The sequence below is a fragment of the Phoca vitulina genome, unplaced genomic scaffold, assembly GCF_004348235.1.
Source record: "Phoca vitulina isolate PV1807 unplaced genomic scaffold, GSC_HSeal_1.0 scaffold5, whole genome shotgun sequence".
Classification (NCBI taxonomy): Eukaryota; Metazoa; Chordata; class Mammalia; order Carnivora; family Phocidae; genus Phoca; species Phoca vitulina.
In genome coordinates, this window is record NW_022589708.1 from 30,008,707 (window position 1) to 30,029,398 (window position 20,692).

The 20,692-nt window shown below is 34.8% G+C and overlaps 1 protein-coding gene across 14 annotated transcripts in view; it reads left to right on the forward strand.

Moving 5' to 3' along the window:
- The window catches only part of MYCBP2 (MYC binding protein 2), a 283,331-nt gene that overhangs the window by 54,902 nt on the left and 207,737 nt on the right, over positions 1-20,692 (forward strand). For all 14 annotated transcript variants that reach the window (XM_032402809.1, XM_032402810.1, XM_032402815.1 and 11 more), the window contains exons 5-12: positions 2,260-2,456; positions 10,417-10,659; positions 10,886-10,957; positions 12,383-12,479; positions 16,425-16,498; positions 16,635-16,773; positions 18,351-18,427; positions 19,326-19,530. In XM_032402809.1, the coding sequence (XP_032258700.1) occupies positions 2,260-2,456; positions 10,417-10,659; positions 10,886-10,957; positions 12,383-12,479; positions 16,425-16,498; positions 16,635-16,773; positions 18,351-18,427; positions 19,326-19,530 (1,104 nt within the window). The remainder of the gene's footprint in view (positions 1-2,259; positions 2,457-10,416; positions 10,660-10,885; positions 10,958-12,382; positions 12,480-16,424; positions 16,499-16,634; positions 16,774-18,350; positions 18,428-19,325; positions 19,531-20,692) is intronic.

Here is a 20,692-nt window from a genome sequence, read left to right on the forward strand (position 1 = left end):
TCTATTGAAATCTATCTCTGTTTTTTCTTTGATCTAATAGCATAATCACATTAATACACTTTGGGTTTTTTTTCATGTTATTCATAAAAATATAGGTATATATGTATCACTCTTACTGTCAGGGTAGTTTGATTATTATACACCAAGCTTCTTCTCTTAGCAAATAGATTTTGATTTAGAAATTGTCTAGTTAAAAAAAAAAATCATTCTTCTTACATCTGTTTTTCTGTTCATTTTAAGGTTGGAATATATGTTCTTAAGTATTCACGTAAATAAAAGTATCTCTTGTGTTCTGTGCAAAAGCGTATAATTCAGGGGTGATCAGTACAGACATTCTTGCTGTTATTATGGGACTTAGCATCAGACAGTTGGACACGTGTGATTGCAGATTGGGTAAATAGTATGGGGGACAGTAGAAGGAGTTCTGGGAATCCGTAACATGCTTCCTTGAAGATGAGACATCAGCGATTTGAAGGATGAGTAGGAAGACGTTAACTACCTTTCTAGGCAGAGAGGACAGCATGCAGGGAGTCTCTGGGACAGGAAGGAGAATGACTGGCTAGAATGTGGAGAGTGAAGGGCGGCAGGGCTTTGCCATAGGTGAGGAGGGAGTCAGGGACTAGACCATGTGGAGCTTCATAGGCCATGTTAAAGGATCCTGGTGGCTATTGTTCTAGGAGAAATGGAAAGTCACTATTTCCTTATGCTTAAAAAAAGTTCTTTATTTTATGGCACTTATACTGTTCCCTTCCACCTGAATCTAACTCTTTTGATGACAGGCATTCTTTGTCTTGTTTGCCACAGTACTACCACAACCTAGAATAGTTTTTCATGTACAGGAGGAATTCAGTAAATATTTGCTGAGTAATTAAAAGATGAAGGGGCAGAAGGATAATGATGGAAGGAAGGATGGACAAATGGAGATAGGACAGATGAAAGGATGAGGGGAAAGAAGGATAGTTGGAAGGGAAGGGCAAAGGGAAGGAAAGACTGAAGGATGTACAGGCAAGTGAAGAAAGGGAGGGAGAACGGAAAGAAGGAAGAGGAGCAGGAACGAACTAACAAAGGAGTGAACAGATTTTAAATAAAAAAACACATTTTTGGTTTAAAAATTCTGTTTGGCTATAAAGGGGCGAAAGTGAAGGTAGGAGCTAATTTATGAACACTTTGTAGTAGTCCAATTCCAAGGTGGTGATAGCATGGATTGGGAAGATGGTCGTGAGATGGAGCAAGCGGGGGAGGCATTAGGAATCGAAAGTGACGGGCTTAACTGGGATGAGAGACACAGGAGATGAGGGAGAGACAGAGGAAGGCTAACTTTCTGTGAGTTAGCGAGTAAACCACACATGGCCTTTTAGTTTTCAGAGAGTTGCAGTACACGAATTCTCTTTCTCTTGCTCTTTTTCCCTCTCCCTTTCTTCATCTTCCTCAATTTTGCAGTCTTTTTCTGACTGTTTCTTTCTATCTTGAGCGCTCACTCGGTATAAGGATTTTCAAATTTCCCTTCCCTTCTGCAGACGAAATACCTGGAAGTCTATTGATTCAGTCTTGGGCAGAGTTGTTTAGGGAATTTTGTGTGGAAGCTTTTCATGGCCATAGAACGTTCAGGTGTTACTTTACCATCTTTGCCACTAGATGGCTTTATCATTTAGGGAAAATCTCTTTATCTCCCTGTCTCAATTTCATTGTCCATTAAAGGGGGAGGGCATCTGTCCTATTGACTAGGAGGTTTTTCTAGGGTATAAAATGAATTACATACTCTCTTTATAATAAAAATATAAACTGCTATTATGTTAGCAATAAAGCAACTTTACATTAAAACAAATTATAGCATGTGTTTTATGTATTCTTTTGTTTTGCAAATACATAATTTTTGGGGGCACTTATATTAACATTTTAAGAAGCTTGTATTCTTCCCACTCTAAAAGGTAACATGAGTGCAGTGAGTAGCCTGTTACTCGAGAGAATATTTCTTGAATGCGTGAATGCCTCAAGACAACTTTCTTTTAAACAACCTGGGATAGATTCCATTTTTTTATTTACAAAAATAAAGGGTTGAACTAAATGTTCTCTAAGGTCCTTTTTATTATAAATATTCTAACTTTTCGGGGAAAAGGGTAACTAGAAAGGAACTAATGCAAAGTAAGTGTTCTAGGTGCCTTAAATATTTTTTTTATAATGAGGCAAGGTATAAATAAATAGACGCATGAAATGTTTTGTATGTCGAATGAATATAATTGAGTTTTATTTTATCCACAGAGTCTCTCTTCCAGCTCCTTTTGGAAATCACAGTTCGAAGTACTGGAATGAATGACAGCACAGGCCAGTCTCTGACAGCGCTTTCCTGTGCTTGCCTCTTTAGTCTGGTGGCTTCTTGGGGAGAAACAGGAAGGACACTTCAGGCCATCTCTGCTATCCTCACCAACAATGGCAGCCACGCTTGCCAAACAATACAGGTATTTCATTTATAGCTGCTGAGAGGGTTATAAGATGCCAAGTTGGAATTTCACCTTAATTTCTGTCAGTAGGAGTGCCCTGCTTTTTCTCACTCATTAGAGTGGTTTGATCTATCCAAGGTTGATATATAAGTAATCCACAATATATAAAAGTAATAAAATGAAATTTGGCAAAAACTCTTTAATCTTTAAGCTGGTCTTTGTGTCAGCACCCCAGCCACCTCTTTGCATTGTCTTGTTCTGTGCTCTCCCCGACTTCCCATCTTTCCCAGAATTAAGTATTGTCAGTGCCCCTAACCCCTGCATTGTTCAAGGATCAAATGTAGTCTTTTAATGAGTTGATTTGTTTCTGAGCTGCTTCATCTTTACATAGAACATTTTAAGCTTTTAATATCTTGATTGTGGACTAAGCTCTTTATTGTTGTTAGTGGTGGGAAATATAATTCTCCTAAAAGCAAACTTGATTTAATTCCTTTGGATTGTTCTGGAAAGTGAGTAAGAAGTTACAGTTTTAAGTCTCTGTTATGTGCTCTTCACGGGCCCCTTGGACAACCTCCAGAACAGATGGAAGGGCTGCTTCAATCCTGTTATTAGCAGGCCAAAGATAGCGAAGGGGTATGTGGGTCATTTTCTTGGACTTAATTCAGCAATATTGAACTCTCCTTGTCAAACATGAGCAATCCCCTTACTCTAGATTTCTATTCTTATTCTTTTCCCTTTCTGCCCTGCCTGAAATCTTCTTTTCCCTTTTTATGATCCTTAATTATTTTGAAGTTCCTCTAATGCAGTGGTTTTCAAAACTGTTCTGCAGCTGTGCTTTGAGGTTTGGCAAAATTTTAATTTAAACACATGCTTAAAATACACAAATAATTCTTAAATTTTAGTGAAATAACACAAACATTTACATATCATACACCAAATTTTTAAAAATAGAGTGACCATAAACACATGAGCTTATTAGGCATCGTGTGATTTATTTTTGTCTGTAGACTCATCTCAGAGGATATGAGGTGAAGTCTAAATGATGAGTTGAATTGGCCAGAGGAGGTGTTAGTGTTGGGGATGTGGAGGGAGAATGTTCTTGGTATCCATGTGCTAAGCCAGGAAGCTAAGAGTAAGAGTGGAATACTGACGACTGAAAGAAGTTTGGTATAGTTACAGTATTTAGAGCTTCCAGCTAACAGAGACAAGACTTTTGTGCATATCTGTCTGACTGCCTGTAGTATTTGCTTAATATGCACTAGTCTGTGCACGACTAGATCCCCTGAATCAAAAGCTAAGGTTCTCTATAGACCTGCCCCATCCCTGCATCCCTTTCTCCAGCCCAAACACCGTATTAAATAATGCCTATTATCTTAACATGGCTTACAATGTTCCTCATGATTTGGCGCCATTCCACCAACCACTTCATGTCACAGAACTGTCTTGGCCAGGCTATGGGTGGAGGGAGAAAAATCTTCCCCAAGAATGTATAACTCTAACATCTCAAATTCTTTCAGGATTCAAATGCATATTACTTATCTTGTTCCAAAAAGCTTAAGCTGAGAGTTTAAAGTAGGGCAGGGATGATAGTACCATGAAGTACCTTATTATTGAAGGAGACTAAAATCCTTTTTGGAGGAATGAACTCCAAGCTTCAAAGGCTTATCACAGACAAAACCCATCTGAGCTCACAAACAAAAAGCACATAGAAAAAAAGGCACCATCATTTGGAGTTAGTAGAAACAAAGTACTCTTTAGGGGAGCCTGGATTTTCTGTTCTGTTCCATTGATCAGTGTGTCTGTTTTGTGCCAGTACCATACTGTTTTGATGACTACAGCTTTGTAATACAGCTTGAAGTCTGGAATTGGATGCCTCCAGCTTTGCTTTTCTTTTTCAAGGTTGTTAAGTGGCTGCTTTCGGCTCAGGCCCTGATCCCAGGGTGCTGGGATTGAGCCCCGCATCGAGCCCCGCATCGGGCTCCCTGCTCAGCGGGAAGCCTGCTTCTTCCTCTCCCATTCCCCCTGCTTGTGTTCCCTCTCTCACTGTGTCTCTCTCTGTCAAATAAATTAATAAAATCTTTAAAAAAATAAAAACAACTTAAGTACTCTTTAGAAAGCATGAGAGAAATAGAGTCATGTTGAAGAAACATGTTAATTTCTGCTCCTCCCTAATGTCCACTAAGGTTCTAATAAAGGAATTTTTTTTTAAAGTATAAACTTTTAAGAATGGGACATATTTTTGAAAACTAGAAATTGGGGAAAGCGTAAATTTAAGTTCCTTAAGAGGCTAATGCCCATGGAAAGTAAGTTGATTTTCACCTAAAACTCCAGATAGGATTTGGAATTGGAAGTAATAGGTACCTAGAAAGTGGTGGTGAGGGCAAGAGCTATAAATTGATTGGAAATCTGTATAATGAAAAGTAGAGAACCCCAGAGCCGTTTTTTTGCCCTTCGTAGCCAAGCAACTGTCCTCTCATCCCCCAGAGAGATAGGTTTGCTGTCTAAAGAGCCAGAGAGGCCAGGGGAAACTAGCCACAATTGAGAGTGGAATTAGGAGGTAGACTGAAAATGGAGATTTAATGAAAGTCTTTGTATTGGTGATGAAATTTCTTAATCCTCACTAAGTTTCCAGAACAGTGGCCATAAGACTTATTATAGCTTCTAGGAAAAAGACTGGCAGATTCTTCTCTGGACAAAGAGTGAGAAAAGACCCACAAATGCAGACATTTGGAGGGGGGTCCTCCAATGAAACGCTCAATCTTAGTGTGATCGTTTTGAGGTGAGCTCAAATCAGGTGATCTGTCAAATCCTCTCCATTCATACCAAGCTTCCTACCATTTTTTTTAGTAGCTTACTCTTAAAACTAAGTGTACAACCAGATTATATGTTTTTTGGGTATTGAGTTTGGCATGTTTATAGATTTTGGATACTAACCCATTATCACATATGTCACTTGCAGATATCTTCTCCCATTCTGATGGTTGCCTTTTAGTTTTGTTGATTGTTTCCTTTCCTGTGCAGAAGTTTTTTATCTTGATGAATCCCAGTAGTTCATTTTTGCTTTTGTTTCCCTTGCCTCCAGAGATATGTCTAGTAAGAAGTTGCTATGGCTGATGTCAAAGAGGTTGTTGCCTGTGTTCTCCTCTAGGATTTTGATGGTTTCCTGTCTCACATTTAGGTCTTTCCTCTCGTTTGAATTTATTTTTGTGTATAGTGTAAGAAAGTGGTCCAGTTTCATTCTTCTGCATGTGGCTGTCCAATTTTCCCAACATCATTTGTTGAAGAGACTGTCTTTTCTCCATTGGATATTCTTTCTTGTTTTGTCAAAGATTAGTTGACCATATAGTTGTGGGTCCATTTCTGGGTTTTCTGTTCTGTTCTATTGATCAGTGTGTCTGTTTTGTGCCAGTACCATACTGTTTTGATGACTACAGCTTTGTAATACAGCTTGAAGTCTGGAATTGGATGCCTCCAGCTTTGCTTTTCTTTTTCAAGATTGCTTTGACTATTTGGAGTCTTGGGGTTCCATACAAATTTTAGGATTGTTCTAGTTCTGTAAAAAATGCTAGTGGGTATTTTGATAGGGATTGCATTAAATGTGTAGATTGCTTTGGGCAGTATAGACATTTTAACAATATTTGTTGTTCCAATCCATGAGCATGGAATGTTTTTCCATTTCCTTGTGTCCTCTTCAATTTCTTTCATGTGTTCTGTAGTTTTCACAGTACATATCTTTTATCTTTTTGGTTAGGTTTATTCCTAGGTGTCTTATCGTTTTTGGTACAATTATAAATGGGACAATTCCTTGATTTCTTTTTTCTGCTGCTTCATTATTGCTGTATAGAAATGCAACAGATTTCTGTACATTGATTTTGTATTCTGTGACTTGACTAAATTCATGTATCAGTTCTAGCAATTTTTTGGTGGAGTCTTTCAGGTTTTCTACATAGTATCATGTCATCTGTGCGTAGTGAAAGTTTGACTTCTTCCTTGCCAATTTGGATGCCTTTTATTTCTTTTTGTTGTCTGATTTCTGAGGCTAGGACTTCCAGTTCTCTATTAAGTAATAATGGCGAGAGTGGACATCACTGTCTTGTTCCTGACTGTAGAGGAAAATCTGTTTTTTCCCCATTGAGGATTATATTAGCTGGGAGTCTTTCGTATGTGGCCTTTATGATGTTGAGGTATTTTCCATCTATTCCTACTTTGTTGAGGATTTTTATCAAGAATTGATGCTGTTATTTTGTCAAATGCTTTTTATGCATCTATTGAGAGGATCATGTAGTTCTTATCCTTTCTTTTATTAATGTGGTGTATCACATTGATTTGTGAAGATTGAACCACTCTTGCAGCACAGGAATAAATCCTACTTGATCATGGTGAATGATTCTTTTAATGTCCTGTTGCATTTGATATGCTAGTATCTTGTTGTGAACTTTTGCATCCATGTTCGTCAGGAATGTTGGCCTGTAATTCTCCTATTTAGTGAGGTCTTTGTCAGGTTTTGGAATCAAGGTAATGCTGGCCTTGTAGAATGAGTTTGAGCTCAAAACACAAATAATCCAGTTAAGAAATGGCAGAAGACATGAATTGACATTTTTCCAAAGAAGACATACAGATGGCTAACAGACACATGAAAAGAAGCTCAACATCACTCATCCTCAGGGAAATACAAATCAAAACTACAGTGAGAGACCACCTGACACTTATCAGAATGGCTAAAATTAACAACACGGGAAGTAACATGTTGGCAAGGATGCAGAGATAGGGGAACCCTCTTACACTGTTGGTGGAAATGCAAGCTTGTGCAGCCACTCTGGAAAACAGTGTGGTGGTTTCTCAAAAGTTAAAAATAGAGCTACCCTATGACCCAGCAATTGCACTACTAGGTGATTACCCAGTACTGATTCAGAGGGGCACATGCACCCTGCTGTTTATAGCAGCATTATCAACAATAACCAAATTATGGAAAGAGCCCAAGTGTCCATCAACTGATGAATGCATAAAGAAGATGTGGTATATTACACGTATAATACAGTGGAATATTACTCAGCCAACAAAAAGAATAAAATGTTGCCATTTGCAACAACATAGATGAATCTAGAGAGTATAACGCTAAGTGAAATAAGCCAGTCAAAGACAAATATCATATAATTTCACTCATGTGGAATTTAAGAAACAAAACAGATGAACATAGGGGAAAGAAAAAAACAGAGAGAGAGAGAGGGAGGCAAACCATTAAATAGACTCTTAACTATAGAGAACAAACCAGAGGGTTGCTAGAGGGGAGGTGGGTGGGGAAGATGAGCTAAATGGGTGATGGGTATTAAGGAGGGCACTTGTTGTGATGAGCACTGGGTGTCATCTGTAAGTGATGAATCACTAAATTCTACTCCTGAAACTAAAATTACTCTATATGTTAACTAACTAAAATTTAAATAAAAACTTGAAATATTAAAAAAAATAACAAAAAAATAAATAAAACAGTGCAGCAACCAAAAAAAAGTGTACAACCAAGTATCACTAGGCTAACATGAAAAAGAGATCCCCCAAATCAAGAACAATAATAGTAAAAGATAATAGATAATTTGGATAAAAAGAATATAGAGAACAGAAGAAGCTCTAAGAAAACCGATTAATATTTTGATGAAGGATAATAGAAACATCAGTATTCTATTTTTTAAAAAAAAACTTAGAGAACAGGAAAGAATTTTTATAAGTTAAGATAGCAACAATAAAATCAGTAGAAGAGTTAGAAGATCAGGTTGAAGCAGTGTCCAGAAAATAGAAAAGAGAGAGAAAACAGGTGATATAAAATAAAACTGGAGGATTTAACCAGGAAATGTAATACCTAATAGGTATTCAAGCAGAGAGAAGGAAATTAAAAATCTTACAAGGAAAATTCCTGTCCCCTGAAGATACACATGTTCAGACTGACAGAACACACACTGAGTGCCCAGCATTCGTTATGAAAAAAGACCCACACCAAGATAGAGCTTTGCATTTCAGAACACTGTTAATTAACAGACAATAAAGCTTCCAGAGAGCAAAGACCAATTATGTAACAAAGGTCAAGCAGAATGGCATCGGGCGACTTCTCAAAAGCAGCACTGGCATAAAAGATAACAGTGCGTTCCACGTTCTGAGAGAAGATGATGTCTACTACACGTAGCTCAGCTGGCAGTCATGTTTGAGGGATGATGAAGATGCTTTGCCACATGCAAGATATGGAATAATTTTAACTTCTATGCCTGCCTCTTCCTTAGTCTAGGTCAGAGCAGGGTTTCATGAGGGGTGTTGCCAAGCGCGAAAAGCAGAAATGATGTGTTTGTGACTTTATTGAGAGGAGCATGGGGAACACTTAGGAGTAGGTATAGAGCAAACTTAGCAAATGCAAAAATAGGGCAATTGTTGACTTAACCAAAAAAAGAAAAATTACACAAGAGGGAAATGTATGTTAAACAGTGGTTCATGAACCATGATTACACAGTCATAGTGAATGACCTTTGAATACTAATGTAACCAGAAATTATTATAATAGCTCAATTTTGAGGATTTGGGATGGAGTAGGGGCATCATCGTTCATAATAGACACCAACAGAGAAAGTATCTGAAACAAAAAAATTAACAATGGAAGCTTTGGCATCTTATATGGAAATGTGGATAGTGATTCTAGATAAAACACCTGTAAGTTTAATATAACTGCTTCTAGGGAGAGAATTTGTAGTATTCAACTATGTATAGGTTATATGTATAATTCTATTATATGTATATTTATACTATCTATACATATAGTATAAATTATTTTGGGTGAGTCAGAGGCCTTAGAACTGGAAGGGGAGGAGAATGTATCTGTGAACAGTGGGTCACTTATCCCTGTGAAAGCTCTTCCCTCTACAGAATGCTGCCCAATAGAAATATAATGTAGTCTACGTGTATAATTAAAAATTTTTATTAGCCACATTAACAAGGTAAAATGAAGCAGGTGTGGTTAATTATGTATTTTAATGATGTATTTCACTCAGTATATCCAAAAAATTCATTTCAATGTGTAATCAATGTAATATTATTATTAAGATTCTGTATTCTTGTTTTTATACTAAGTCTTCAAAATCTAGTGTGTATTTTGTATTTAGAGCACTAACCACATTTCAAGAGCTCAGTAGTCACATGTGGCTAATGGCTGCCGTGTTGGACAATGGGGTCTGGCTATGTTGTTGGATGTGGTAAAAGAGAGACAAAAGATGAGGAACAGAATTTCCTCTGCTAGCAGAATGCTGGTCCCATGCTGGTGACTGTTGACGACTCAGTTACAGTGCCAGGTATTCGGCAGGTCTTTGATAAATATTGATATCCAATGATAAATGAAGGTTGAATGAATACACAATTAACACAAATGAGTTTTCATATCATGGAATATTGTTGATGTTGATGGGCATTAGTAATAATGGAGAAGCAAGGTGGAAGAGAAACATTGGAAATTTTGTTTCATCTGTAGAAGCCATACCACACCATTCTCTTCAGCTTAAATTTGTGCTTTGTTATCAGGAAGGGTATTAATAATTATGCATATCCTACAAAAGATTTTTTGGCTTGTGTGTATTCTAATCCAACATAATTTTATTTATATCCAGTGTTCATACTTTTTACTAATCTAGTATGTTTCCATCCACAAAGCTTGAAATCATAGGCAGTACTGGTTATTGGGTGTCTTGGAGAAAGATGCATATTTCAGTGTTTTCAGCCAGAAATGCAAGTTAATATTCTTTGAATTTGACATTTTTATCTTGGGCTGCTTGAGATTTGCTTCTTATAGATAAACGTCTACTTAATAGTTTTTACTGATGTGCCAAACCATGATCATTCTGAACAGTTTATTTTCTCATAAATGATGATGTATCACTGAAGTATCTTTATTTTGTCTGTTTTGTGTTTGCGACATTTAAAAATACCTATTTATTTCTTGTCTTTTAAATAGGTGCCAACGATACTAAATTCCCTACAGAGAAGTGTACAGGCAGTATTGGTGGGAAAAATCCAAATTCAGGACTGGTTTAGCAATGGCATTAAGAAAGCAGCTTTAATGCACAAGTGGCCATTAAAAGAAATATCCGTTGATGAAGATGATCAATGTCTACTTCAGAATGATGGATTTTTTCTTTATCTGTTATGCAAGGATGGATTATACAAAATAGGCTCTGGATACAGTGGAACAGTTAGGGTAATGTGATTCCTTATAGTTCTTAATTATAGCAGAAGTTATGTCCATCCTGAATTGTGTTTTGTTTTCAGCTTCATTTTTAGAGTACTATTTAATTTTGATGTAATAATATTTCTTTGAAAGTCATGATGGAAACATAAGTATTAAATGTCATCCATTTGTGTTATTTTTCATTGATTATTAATTACGAAACTGTGGATGGGCTAACTTTTTTGTTACTTTGCAGGGCCATATATATAATTCTACATCTCGCATCAGAAACAGAAAAGAAAAAAAGTCTTGGTTAGGGTATGCTCAGGTAAGAGAATATCCATAATAAACCAAACTTTTCTTTCCTGTCTTTTAGAACATGTGGCTTGTACTTGTTTGATCAATAAATAACGTCACTTCTGTTTAAACAGATACGGTGTATTTTTAATAATATGGCTAATAACAATGATACAGTATAATATAAAGAACATTGGCTTAGAATTCATAAGAGGTTTACTTTTAGTTCTGGCCCTGATCCTTACTAGCTGTGTGACTTTGGACACCTCAGTTAACTTATTTGATCCTCTGTTATTTAGCTATAAAATGGGCATAAAAATGTCTTCTGTTGGAATTTTGTTTAAGTGGATCTCTAGATAAGAATCAGACACCACCACTACCATTAGCAAACATGAATTGGGAATGTATCTGTGTGACCTGAGTCCAAATTAGAGCTTCTTGTCACTAGACCCTTCATTTTAAGTCTAAATCAGTACCTCCGGGGAACAGTGTGTGGCCTGCCCAGTGAACAGCTACCTATATGGAGGATCATGCAAAGTATCACCAAAGAGAAAAGAACTAGGCCTGTGTTGCTTCCTTAATGCTGTGATCTCATCACCTGACTAATGTGACCAAATGGGTGTCAGCAATCAGATACCTTACTGTACCTCCCATGGAGAGAAGCAGATGAAGGATGGACAAAGGGCCAGGTTTATTTCCATACTGTCCCTTCCTGAGAGGTAAAGTCCAAGCTCCCTTGTGGAAGGATATATAATAAAGATATCCCTGCATACCTGTATTGCCCAGCTCACAGCTTATTGTCATCATCAAATGATAAAAGATATTTGAAAGCATTTTGAAAATTAAAGAAATTGTTGATACGAAAAATAATTCTGCTATATCGACTATTGGGGAGATTTTGAAATTAAATTTTATATGTCTAATTACTCAGTGATTGTCTCTTAAAAGTTAACCTGGTTCAAAACGTCTCATCAAATTTTTATTTGCCACTATAGTATTTTATGTAAGAAATAAGGACATGGTAATATGTTCAGTGGCATATCATTCCATCTAAAACCGCTACCCTATTTGTTTCTAAATATTAACCAAAATATTTTAGCTATTTTTCCTTAAAACATTTGTTAAAATAACAGTGGTCATTTCTCTTATTTACTTGGCAAGTGATAAAATAATTTGAACAAAATGTCTATGCTGTCCTGGGTGGTGTATCTAATGTAGGTATCTGAGAATGTAATAGGTCAAATTGATACCCAGTAGTGTACAGTTCCTCCTCTTACTAAAGCATACCCATGTTCTTATATTTTTAATCTTAAATCTGTTTTAGATATCAATATTGACATATTACCATACCTCAAAAAACTATACAGACAGACCTGTATGACTACTTTTTCTGCTAAGTAGCTACTGAAAGAAATATTTTAACACATAACACAGCAAAATTTTTTGTTGTTTTCAGGGTTATTTATTGTATAGAGATGTTAATAACCACAGCATGACAGCCATAAGAATAAGCCCTGAAACACTGGAACAAGATGGTACAGTAATGTTACCAGGTATGTTATTCAACTAGTCATTTGTTTTCTTCACAGGTGATTTTAAGAGATGTGCATATTAGGCCATTTGGACACATAAAAAGTGATTAGCCAGGAATAGTGCTTGCTTACAAATAGGCTGAAAAAAATCTTGACATACAAAATATTTTATAGTCTATATGAAGTTAATGCATGTGAGGAAAACAGACATTGGCAATATTGTATAAAGTGTTTTAATATTTGTTTTCCAATCACTGGCCATCTACAGCCTGATCCCCTACCCTCACCCACCAAGATAGTTTCAGCTGCTGAATTAGGGGGTGTGAGGTTACTTTGTTGCTCCTAATAATAGGATGACTCTGGCTCTCATATAACTTGGTATGAAGGAAGCCTCTATTAATTTTTATTTTTTCTTTAACAACAGTGCACTTTAGGTTTTCCTCTTTTTTATAAAGAGTTTTCAGACACAGATTTTAAATGGATTAGGAATTTTTTTTAATTCCATCATTTATACTTTTTAATACTACTCTGATAAGGCACTTTGGACAGAATTCATTTGCTTTAATTTTGAGGTTGCACATACATATTTATCAATTAATTCACTGTATTTATCACTTAAATCATTGTCTTAAGTTCTGGGGCAGTGGATCTTAAATTTTGTGGAACACTGGGCAGATGCATAATACATTATCCCTTATAAGGTCCTTGAATTTGCAAATACCTTTAATGCATAATGTAGGAGTTTGCTTATATTAAAATCTTAAATGTTTAATGTGTGTATCAATAATTTCATGGAAAGCAGCAATATTACTTCTAAGCACTTGACCATCTGAAAATGATTGAGAACTACTTCTGAAGAATACATTGGGGAGGATAATTGCTCCCAAGCTGGTTGTTAATTTTTAAAATATTCTTATGACTTCATCAAACATTTATTCGAACATTGCTATGCATATATATATACCTTAACATGACACCGTGTTAAGGTAAATGCCACATTTCATGTGTGTTTCACAAAAAAAGCTACTTTGGAAAACAGATAACTTATTAAAGCCATTTTGTAAATAACTGTTTTCAGATACACCTGTAGGTTTTTGTTTTGTTTTGTTTTTCTTTTTTTAAATCACTACAAGTCCTGGATGAACCATGTCTCTGGTGATGATGGTGATGATAATGATAATTTTAAAATAATTACCTGCATCCCCATATATATGTATATACACACACATATATACTTATATTAAAAATAATCACATTTATTGTATAAGTATCATATAAGCAAAAAAAAAACTAATTGTAACTCCACTTCCCATATATAAACACTGTTAGCATATTGGTAAATATCCTGTCTTTTTTCTATGTATGAATGGACAGTGTTATAAAAAAGAGGTCGTATGCTGTCTAATGCTTTTTTAACCTATCCCTTTCACTTAATATTCTGAATATATTTCCAGACCATTAAATAGTCCTTCACAATATCATTTTAATATTAAAAAGTATATTTCATTGATTAATATATTGGAATGGAAGTTCCTTCCAATTTTTTACCATATAAATTACACTGTAATGAGCATACCTGTCACTCTTTGTGCGTGTTATTTTAGAATAATGTCCTGGAAGAAAAATTCTTAGATACACTACCCCTCCCAACAGATGAATACTAATATAAAGATGTACTACTGAGAAATGCTGATCAATTAATAAAGATTGTGACTGAGAAGATCATTTGAAAATGGCCTCCCTATAGCTGTTTTATTTATTCCAACATGATAAAAAATGACTTGCTAATGTTTTTGTTCAGTTTAAATCACTCTACATCATTTAACATGAAATGCAACTTTTAACAGTACAAGTGTGGCTTTCTGTGTTTCATAAATACGTACCATATTCAAGGTGAAGAATGAACCAAACTTTGGGAGGACAGTCCTGTGCCGTGTGTCTTCCTAACTGGCAGATATTTTCCTGAAGATGCTGTCTTGTAACATTACATGCTGGATAAAGAAAGGATAAGGAGAAGATCTTTTTGAAATCATGCAGCAGGAAGACCTGCCCTCAAGCCTGAGGAAGCCTATCATCATTTTTCCATTTCTTTGATCTGGACTGCAGTTTCTTCAATAGCACTTTTTTCCCCCTAGCTGGGGGCAACTTGTTAGTTTTCACATCCAGAAGAAGCAGAAATAAATTGTCAGGTTCATAGATGATAATGAATATGCCATATTTAAAATTGACACAAATCTGGTAATTCCTTGAGCTTCATGTTCTAACCTGTCTTTAGATTCTAACTTATAGATGAGTTATTTTCAACCTAGCATTGAAGAACTTAGAACACTTTTTTTCTGTTGTCATTTTAGCCTTTATATGTTGGCATATCTTTTATATTGTACCCTTATGTCATTTACTCTCCATGTCTGGTGACAGATTGCCTCAGATCATGAGAATTTTTGCCAATCTTCTTGCGCCGCTTCACTTCCTCACCCCTGCATTTATCTGAAATTATAATGAGTTTTTCTTCTTTGCTTTTTAGTTTAAAATCTTACTGCTTAGAGCTTGAGAAGCATCTTTCTTGCGCCTCTTTGTATTCTGTACAGTGGACTAGGAACTCTTTCTTTCGATTTCTCCTCTCTTTGATTACCAAGTCTCTTGGGCTACCAGTGGGCCTTGTCTCCCAGTTTCTATTTCCAGTTTGTGATCACTGAATTCTCTATTTGGTAAGGGTCTGCCTGTGTTTTGCATATTTATAATAAGGAAGTATGCTAGTATGAAGCTCCTGGGCAAAGATATGGAGTAATCCAGCTTATTTGGGTGGGCTCCATTACTGCATTCCAAAACCAGAATTTTATGTTTTGTTGATTCAGGTGCAAATAGAAATGAAATATTATTTTTTGTGTGTGTTGTAATTAATGGAGACATTCATCCTAGTTCTCTGCAGTTATTTTGGGAAGTGTGTGTGCTCTTATACTTGCTTGCTGAATATTTGTTTTTCCAAAAGGATACAGTTTATACTTAGATGTTGATTTTGCTTGTAGTTTCATGTTATTTAGTAGCAATCACTAACACATGTCCCAGTGGTCCTTCTGTAATACTGGTATCCCTTGTTACAATGGCACTTGTGCATTATTTTGATCAGAGTATATATGCACTGTTCCACAGAGATACGTACAGTATTGACAAAGCACATTATTCCAGCCAAAATATGTGAGCGCTTTCAGACAGAGGAAATACATAAGCTTAGATGTGTTTGTTCTGTGAAGCAGGTGACCATTTAAAAATGTATAGCATGCTATGGGGCTCCTGGCTGGCTCGATCAGTAGAGCGTGTGACTGTTGATATTGGGGTCGTGAGTTCAAGCCCCATGTTGGGCCTTGAGCTTACTTAAAACACACACACACACACACACACACACACACACACACACAAATGTATAGCATGTAAAATTCTAAAAATGCTGGGAATAACTATTAAACTTCTAAGTGGGAACTGCATAACCAGTTCTGTGTAATAAAGCAAGGGATATCTGTAATTGGATACCATAGACCTCAAATGCAGAAGCTTTTAGGTCTATCTGTATTTTTCTGTGACACTAATGACTGTGATGTATGTCAGAGGGTAGAGTGTTGCTACATCGCATGTGATTGTATTGAAATGATTATAACCAATATTATAGTTTGTTCATCATGATGCATGTTTATTATCAGACTACATCTAATACTAATTCATTTTGAAATTAGGTGGGCTTTCAGGTCCTTGATTATGGAAGATTTATAAGTGTAAGCACAAAATGTAGTAAGTAATAATAGTTGAATTATTTAGTTTCTGCTAATTTGTAATTCTTTATTAAAAAGCACAGTATTCCTTTAAGTTTAAGTTTATCCTTATTGCGTGGAGAACTTCAACAGAGGTGTAAAGTCATTTTGTGAGCTGTTTATTTATATTGTAATATAATTACTTTTTCCTCTTTTTGTACAGACTGCCACACTGAAGGTCAAAATATTTTATTCACTGATGGAGAATATATTAATCAGATAGCTGCTTCAAGAGATGTAAGTACTCTGAATCATGAGTAGCTGTGTAAATGGAATCCTTTTTTCATAAATTATTTGATCTTAATTAGACAGTAGAAAGCCTTGAAAGACCAATTTATACAACATATTACTCTGAATGTTTTATTTCTTTTAGGATGGCTTTGTTGTCAGAATATTTGCCACAAGCACTGAACCTGTGCTACAACAAGAATTACAACTTAAACTGGCCAGAAAATGTTTACATGCCTGTGGTATCTCACTATTTGACCTGGAAAAGGACTTGCATATTATAAGTAAGATAGTCAAATAAGCCTTTCTCCCATATTTAAATTTTCAGATTCTTTATTCTTTTGAAAACTCATATTGTGTTTTGAGCAGTAGTATTTTGGTGGTTACTTTGCTATTACTATAAAGCAACTTATGAATTAATATGTATAAGTGGCTAGAAAATAAGACCTTTAAACAGAGTGTGCTATATGAACACCATTTTAAGGAAATGACTAATAATTTTCCCTTTTTCATTTTGAGTAGAGCAAATGAAAATAAACTTAATCTGATAAGAATTATAGATAACATTTAGGGACATCATTAATTGTTATGTTCTATCTTTTTTCAGTTATTTAAAATTTTGAAAACTTGTTGTAAATATTACTACATTAATAAACATAGTTCTGTCATTGAAACCTTTGATTGTTACTTGAACAGATTTTCAACATAGCCATAGAATGCTCTCATAGATTGTGAAAATGGTAATTGGCCTAACAAACTGATTAATAATCTTTCATTTGGATACAGAAATAGAGACAACCACACAGAGTATTTCTCAGTTTTAGTATATGTACTCTTGCAGGGTCGTAGTAGTAATTAGGACCCTTAGTTCCCGTGAGGCTCTCAATTTTGGTTTGCCATGGTGTTCCAGGTTTAATGGTGCCATTTTTAGCTTGTGGGATTCTTTGCAAGACCCACTTTTTTGACTGTTACCTCATTAAATTTAATAAACTTGACATGAGTGGTTTATTTTGCATATTTTATTTAATTATGTAGTGTTTTTGTAATTCTTCACAGAAAAGTACTGAAATTACAGTTTTTAAATTTAAAAAGCCCATAAACTAATTAGTAGTTTGTATAATTAGACAGTCATAAAATATGTCATATATAATTATTTACTCAATAGTTTTACAGTTTGAAAATGCATAAGGGTCTTTCTGTGTATGCACACATATGTATTCAGATTCATGGAGTAGCTACATGAAATGTTCTTCTGTGGAAAAACATGGAACAAAGAATCTGATATGCCTTAATTCAAATATCTGCATGGTATTGTCCAAGTCCAAATGAATCTATGTCTGGACTAACTTCATCAAGCTTTATATTTCTTCATTCGTAAACCAGGCAGTATGGTTGTGAAGATCAGACAGGATAAGGTTCATGCACTCTGTAATGCCTGATACCTAATAATGCTCAATAAAAATTTATTCATTCATTCATTCAAGGAATATTGCTGACATGGATTTAAAATTTTTTTATATTTAAAAAATTAACTTGGCACTAGTTTGAAACAAATTAAAAAGCTTATGGTAACTTTATTTTTCCTTGGAGTAGTGTATCTATTGTTAATTTTTTTTTTTTTCCAACTTAGGCATATGACATTTCATCGTCCTTGTTTTTTCTTTTAATTGAAGTGTAGTTGACACACAATGTTACATTAGTTTCAGTTGTGCAACATAGTGATTCAACATAGTGATTGTTAGCCTTGTTTTTGAAGGGTATTAATTGAGATGACTTTTTAATCACTCAAAATAGTGTGAAATTATGATTTACATTATTCATATTAAAAATATAGTAGTATTTATTAGTCTTGTATTATCAGGTACAGGATTTGATGAGGAGTCAGCAATTCTTGGTGCAGGACGAGAGTTTGCACTAATGAAAACAGCAAGTGGAAAGGTAAATTACTCTTTAGGATCAAAAATGAACATTCTGTGCTTTATGAGATAGTCAATTGGTATAATCAATTGATTAGTTTACATAGTTCACATGTTTAAACATAATATTTAAATTTTTGATTTTAAATTATTATTTTAATATGGTGAACTTTTATTCATGTTGAAATAGTATAAAAGAAAGTTGTGACATATAAGAGTGAAAAACTTTATAAACTTTTTAAAATGTTCCATTCCTACAAATGTTTATTTTAATTATGGAGCTTTTTGTAATTTTTTGAGTTGGAATGAATTCACATTTTGAGTTCATTTTGATGAACACGTTTATTGCAAATTTCTGTAAATGTGCAGAAATACAGAGACTACAAGTTGAGGGAAATAGGAGCAAGTATAATTAAGTCACAGATTGTAGAGGTCAATCTATAGAGATGGAAGTTTTTTTATCTAATGGGTGTGAGGTTAAAGTAAGGTAATTAAAAGAATTTTGAAAATTAAAATTACTAGGCAATTATGGTATATTTGTATGTAGGTTTTTTTTACATTGGGAAAAACAGTTGAGAATTTTATCAAATTCCTACTGTTGTGAGATTAGAGTATATTTGTGAAGTATATTTATTCATATCCATTCAGGAGACTTATAATGAAAGATTATACCTGAGTAGATATGAAAAAGCTATTAAGAACTGGATCTTTTTGAAAAATATGTATATTTCTCTCCTGCTGATCTCACAGAAGTTGAATAGTGTAAAAACAGTTTGGTTTCAGGTTATTTTTGTTTTTCAGTAAGATATGGAAGTTTTTTTTTTTTTCTCATGTGAAGCATGGTACACTACTCCAAAAGGTACTATAATTCTCTCTCTCTCTCTGTCTTTCTGTCTCTCTTTTTTTTATATATATACAAGATATATTATACTGGCAAGTACCAGAGTCTTGGAATCAAGCAAGGTGGTCCTTCAGCAGGAAAATGGGTTGAGCTACCAATTACAAAATCGCCAAAGATTGTACACTTTTCAGTTGGTCACGATGGCTCTCATGCCCTTTTAGTTGCAGAAGATGGAAGCATATTCTTTACAGGATCTGCTAGTAAAGGAGAAGATGGAGAGTCAAGTAAGTTGACTGATCAACTGGACATTCAGTAAAAATATTGTGGAACTTATTAACATGAGGTATATCAATTTCAATAGCACTAACCTCACCAAATTAATAGAGGATTTTACATTGGGGCATAATCAACTGATTATGTGGTGCTGTACTATTCATTAAAGAATTGTAAGTGCTGATTTTGTTCTAGAGTTCATCTTCATGAATAAAAAAATTGATGATGCATTATGGATACACTGCTGTTCATCTGTTTTGTTCATTGGTGTTATTTTAAAAAACTTATTTATTACAATATGTTATTTTAGGTAACCCAAAATTTTATAAGGAATATATGTCTCAGAAGGCAGTAAACCTCATGTAACCTGTGTAATGGTGTTAGTTATGGCTCACTGTTCTTTTTATTATTTTTCTGTAATGAAATCATTCCTAAGCAGTGAAAACATAAACAATTTTGTTTGTCTCTGATCTTTCCTATACTTCTGTTCAGTTTTTCTCAAAGTGTCATTTTTTTCTTTTTGTAACCTCTCATATACTTTATATGTTTTAGCACAGTGGAGTAGCATCTTATGAGGATTAGGTTTGAAGTCAACATCTAATGTAAAAATCATGTGTACATAAAAGTTACTTGGAAAAAGATCCCCATAAAGTGTATTGCCATATTTGAGAAACTTCAGCACTGCCAGGTTTTCCTTCTAGCATTTGGAGGACATTGTTCTTTCTTTGAGCACCAGATAGTGTAGTTACCGTATATATGTATATGGATCATGTTATATGAAAAAACATAATGGTATTTTTAAGTCCCAGAATTGTTCCCAGCACAACAATGTGTTTTTACTCTGAAAGGCATCAAGAACTGGGATTGACTGAAAGAACAGAAGATTCATATTTCCCATCTTTTGCTCATATCAGGGATTTAGTTTTTGAGAAAAGAGGCTACTTGGATCATCATCCACATTTAACTTTATTTACTCTTTCTCCATATATATTTCCCCTTCTTAGACAATTTCACTGACCAGGTGTAGCTGCTTAAATATGTGTTGAATGGATGAGGAACTGATTTAGCTTTCTAGGATCTAGCATAAGAATACATGTGAGGTAGAGTTTGAGAGAAAATCATATATATGATAAAGGAATGTTGTTAATAATATAAATAGCAAATCTAGAGATT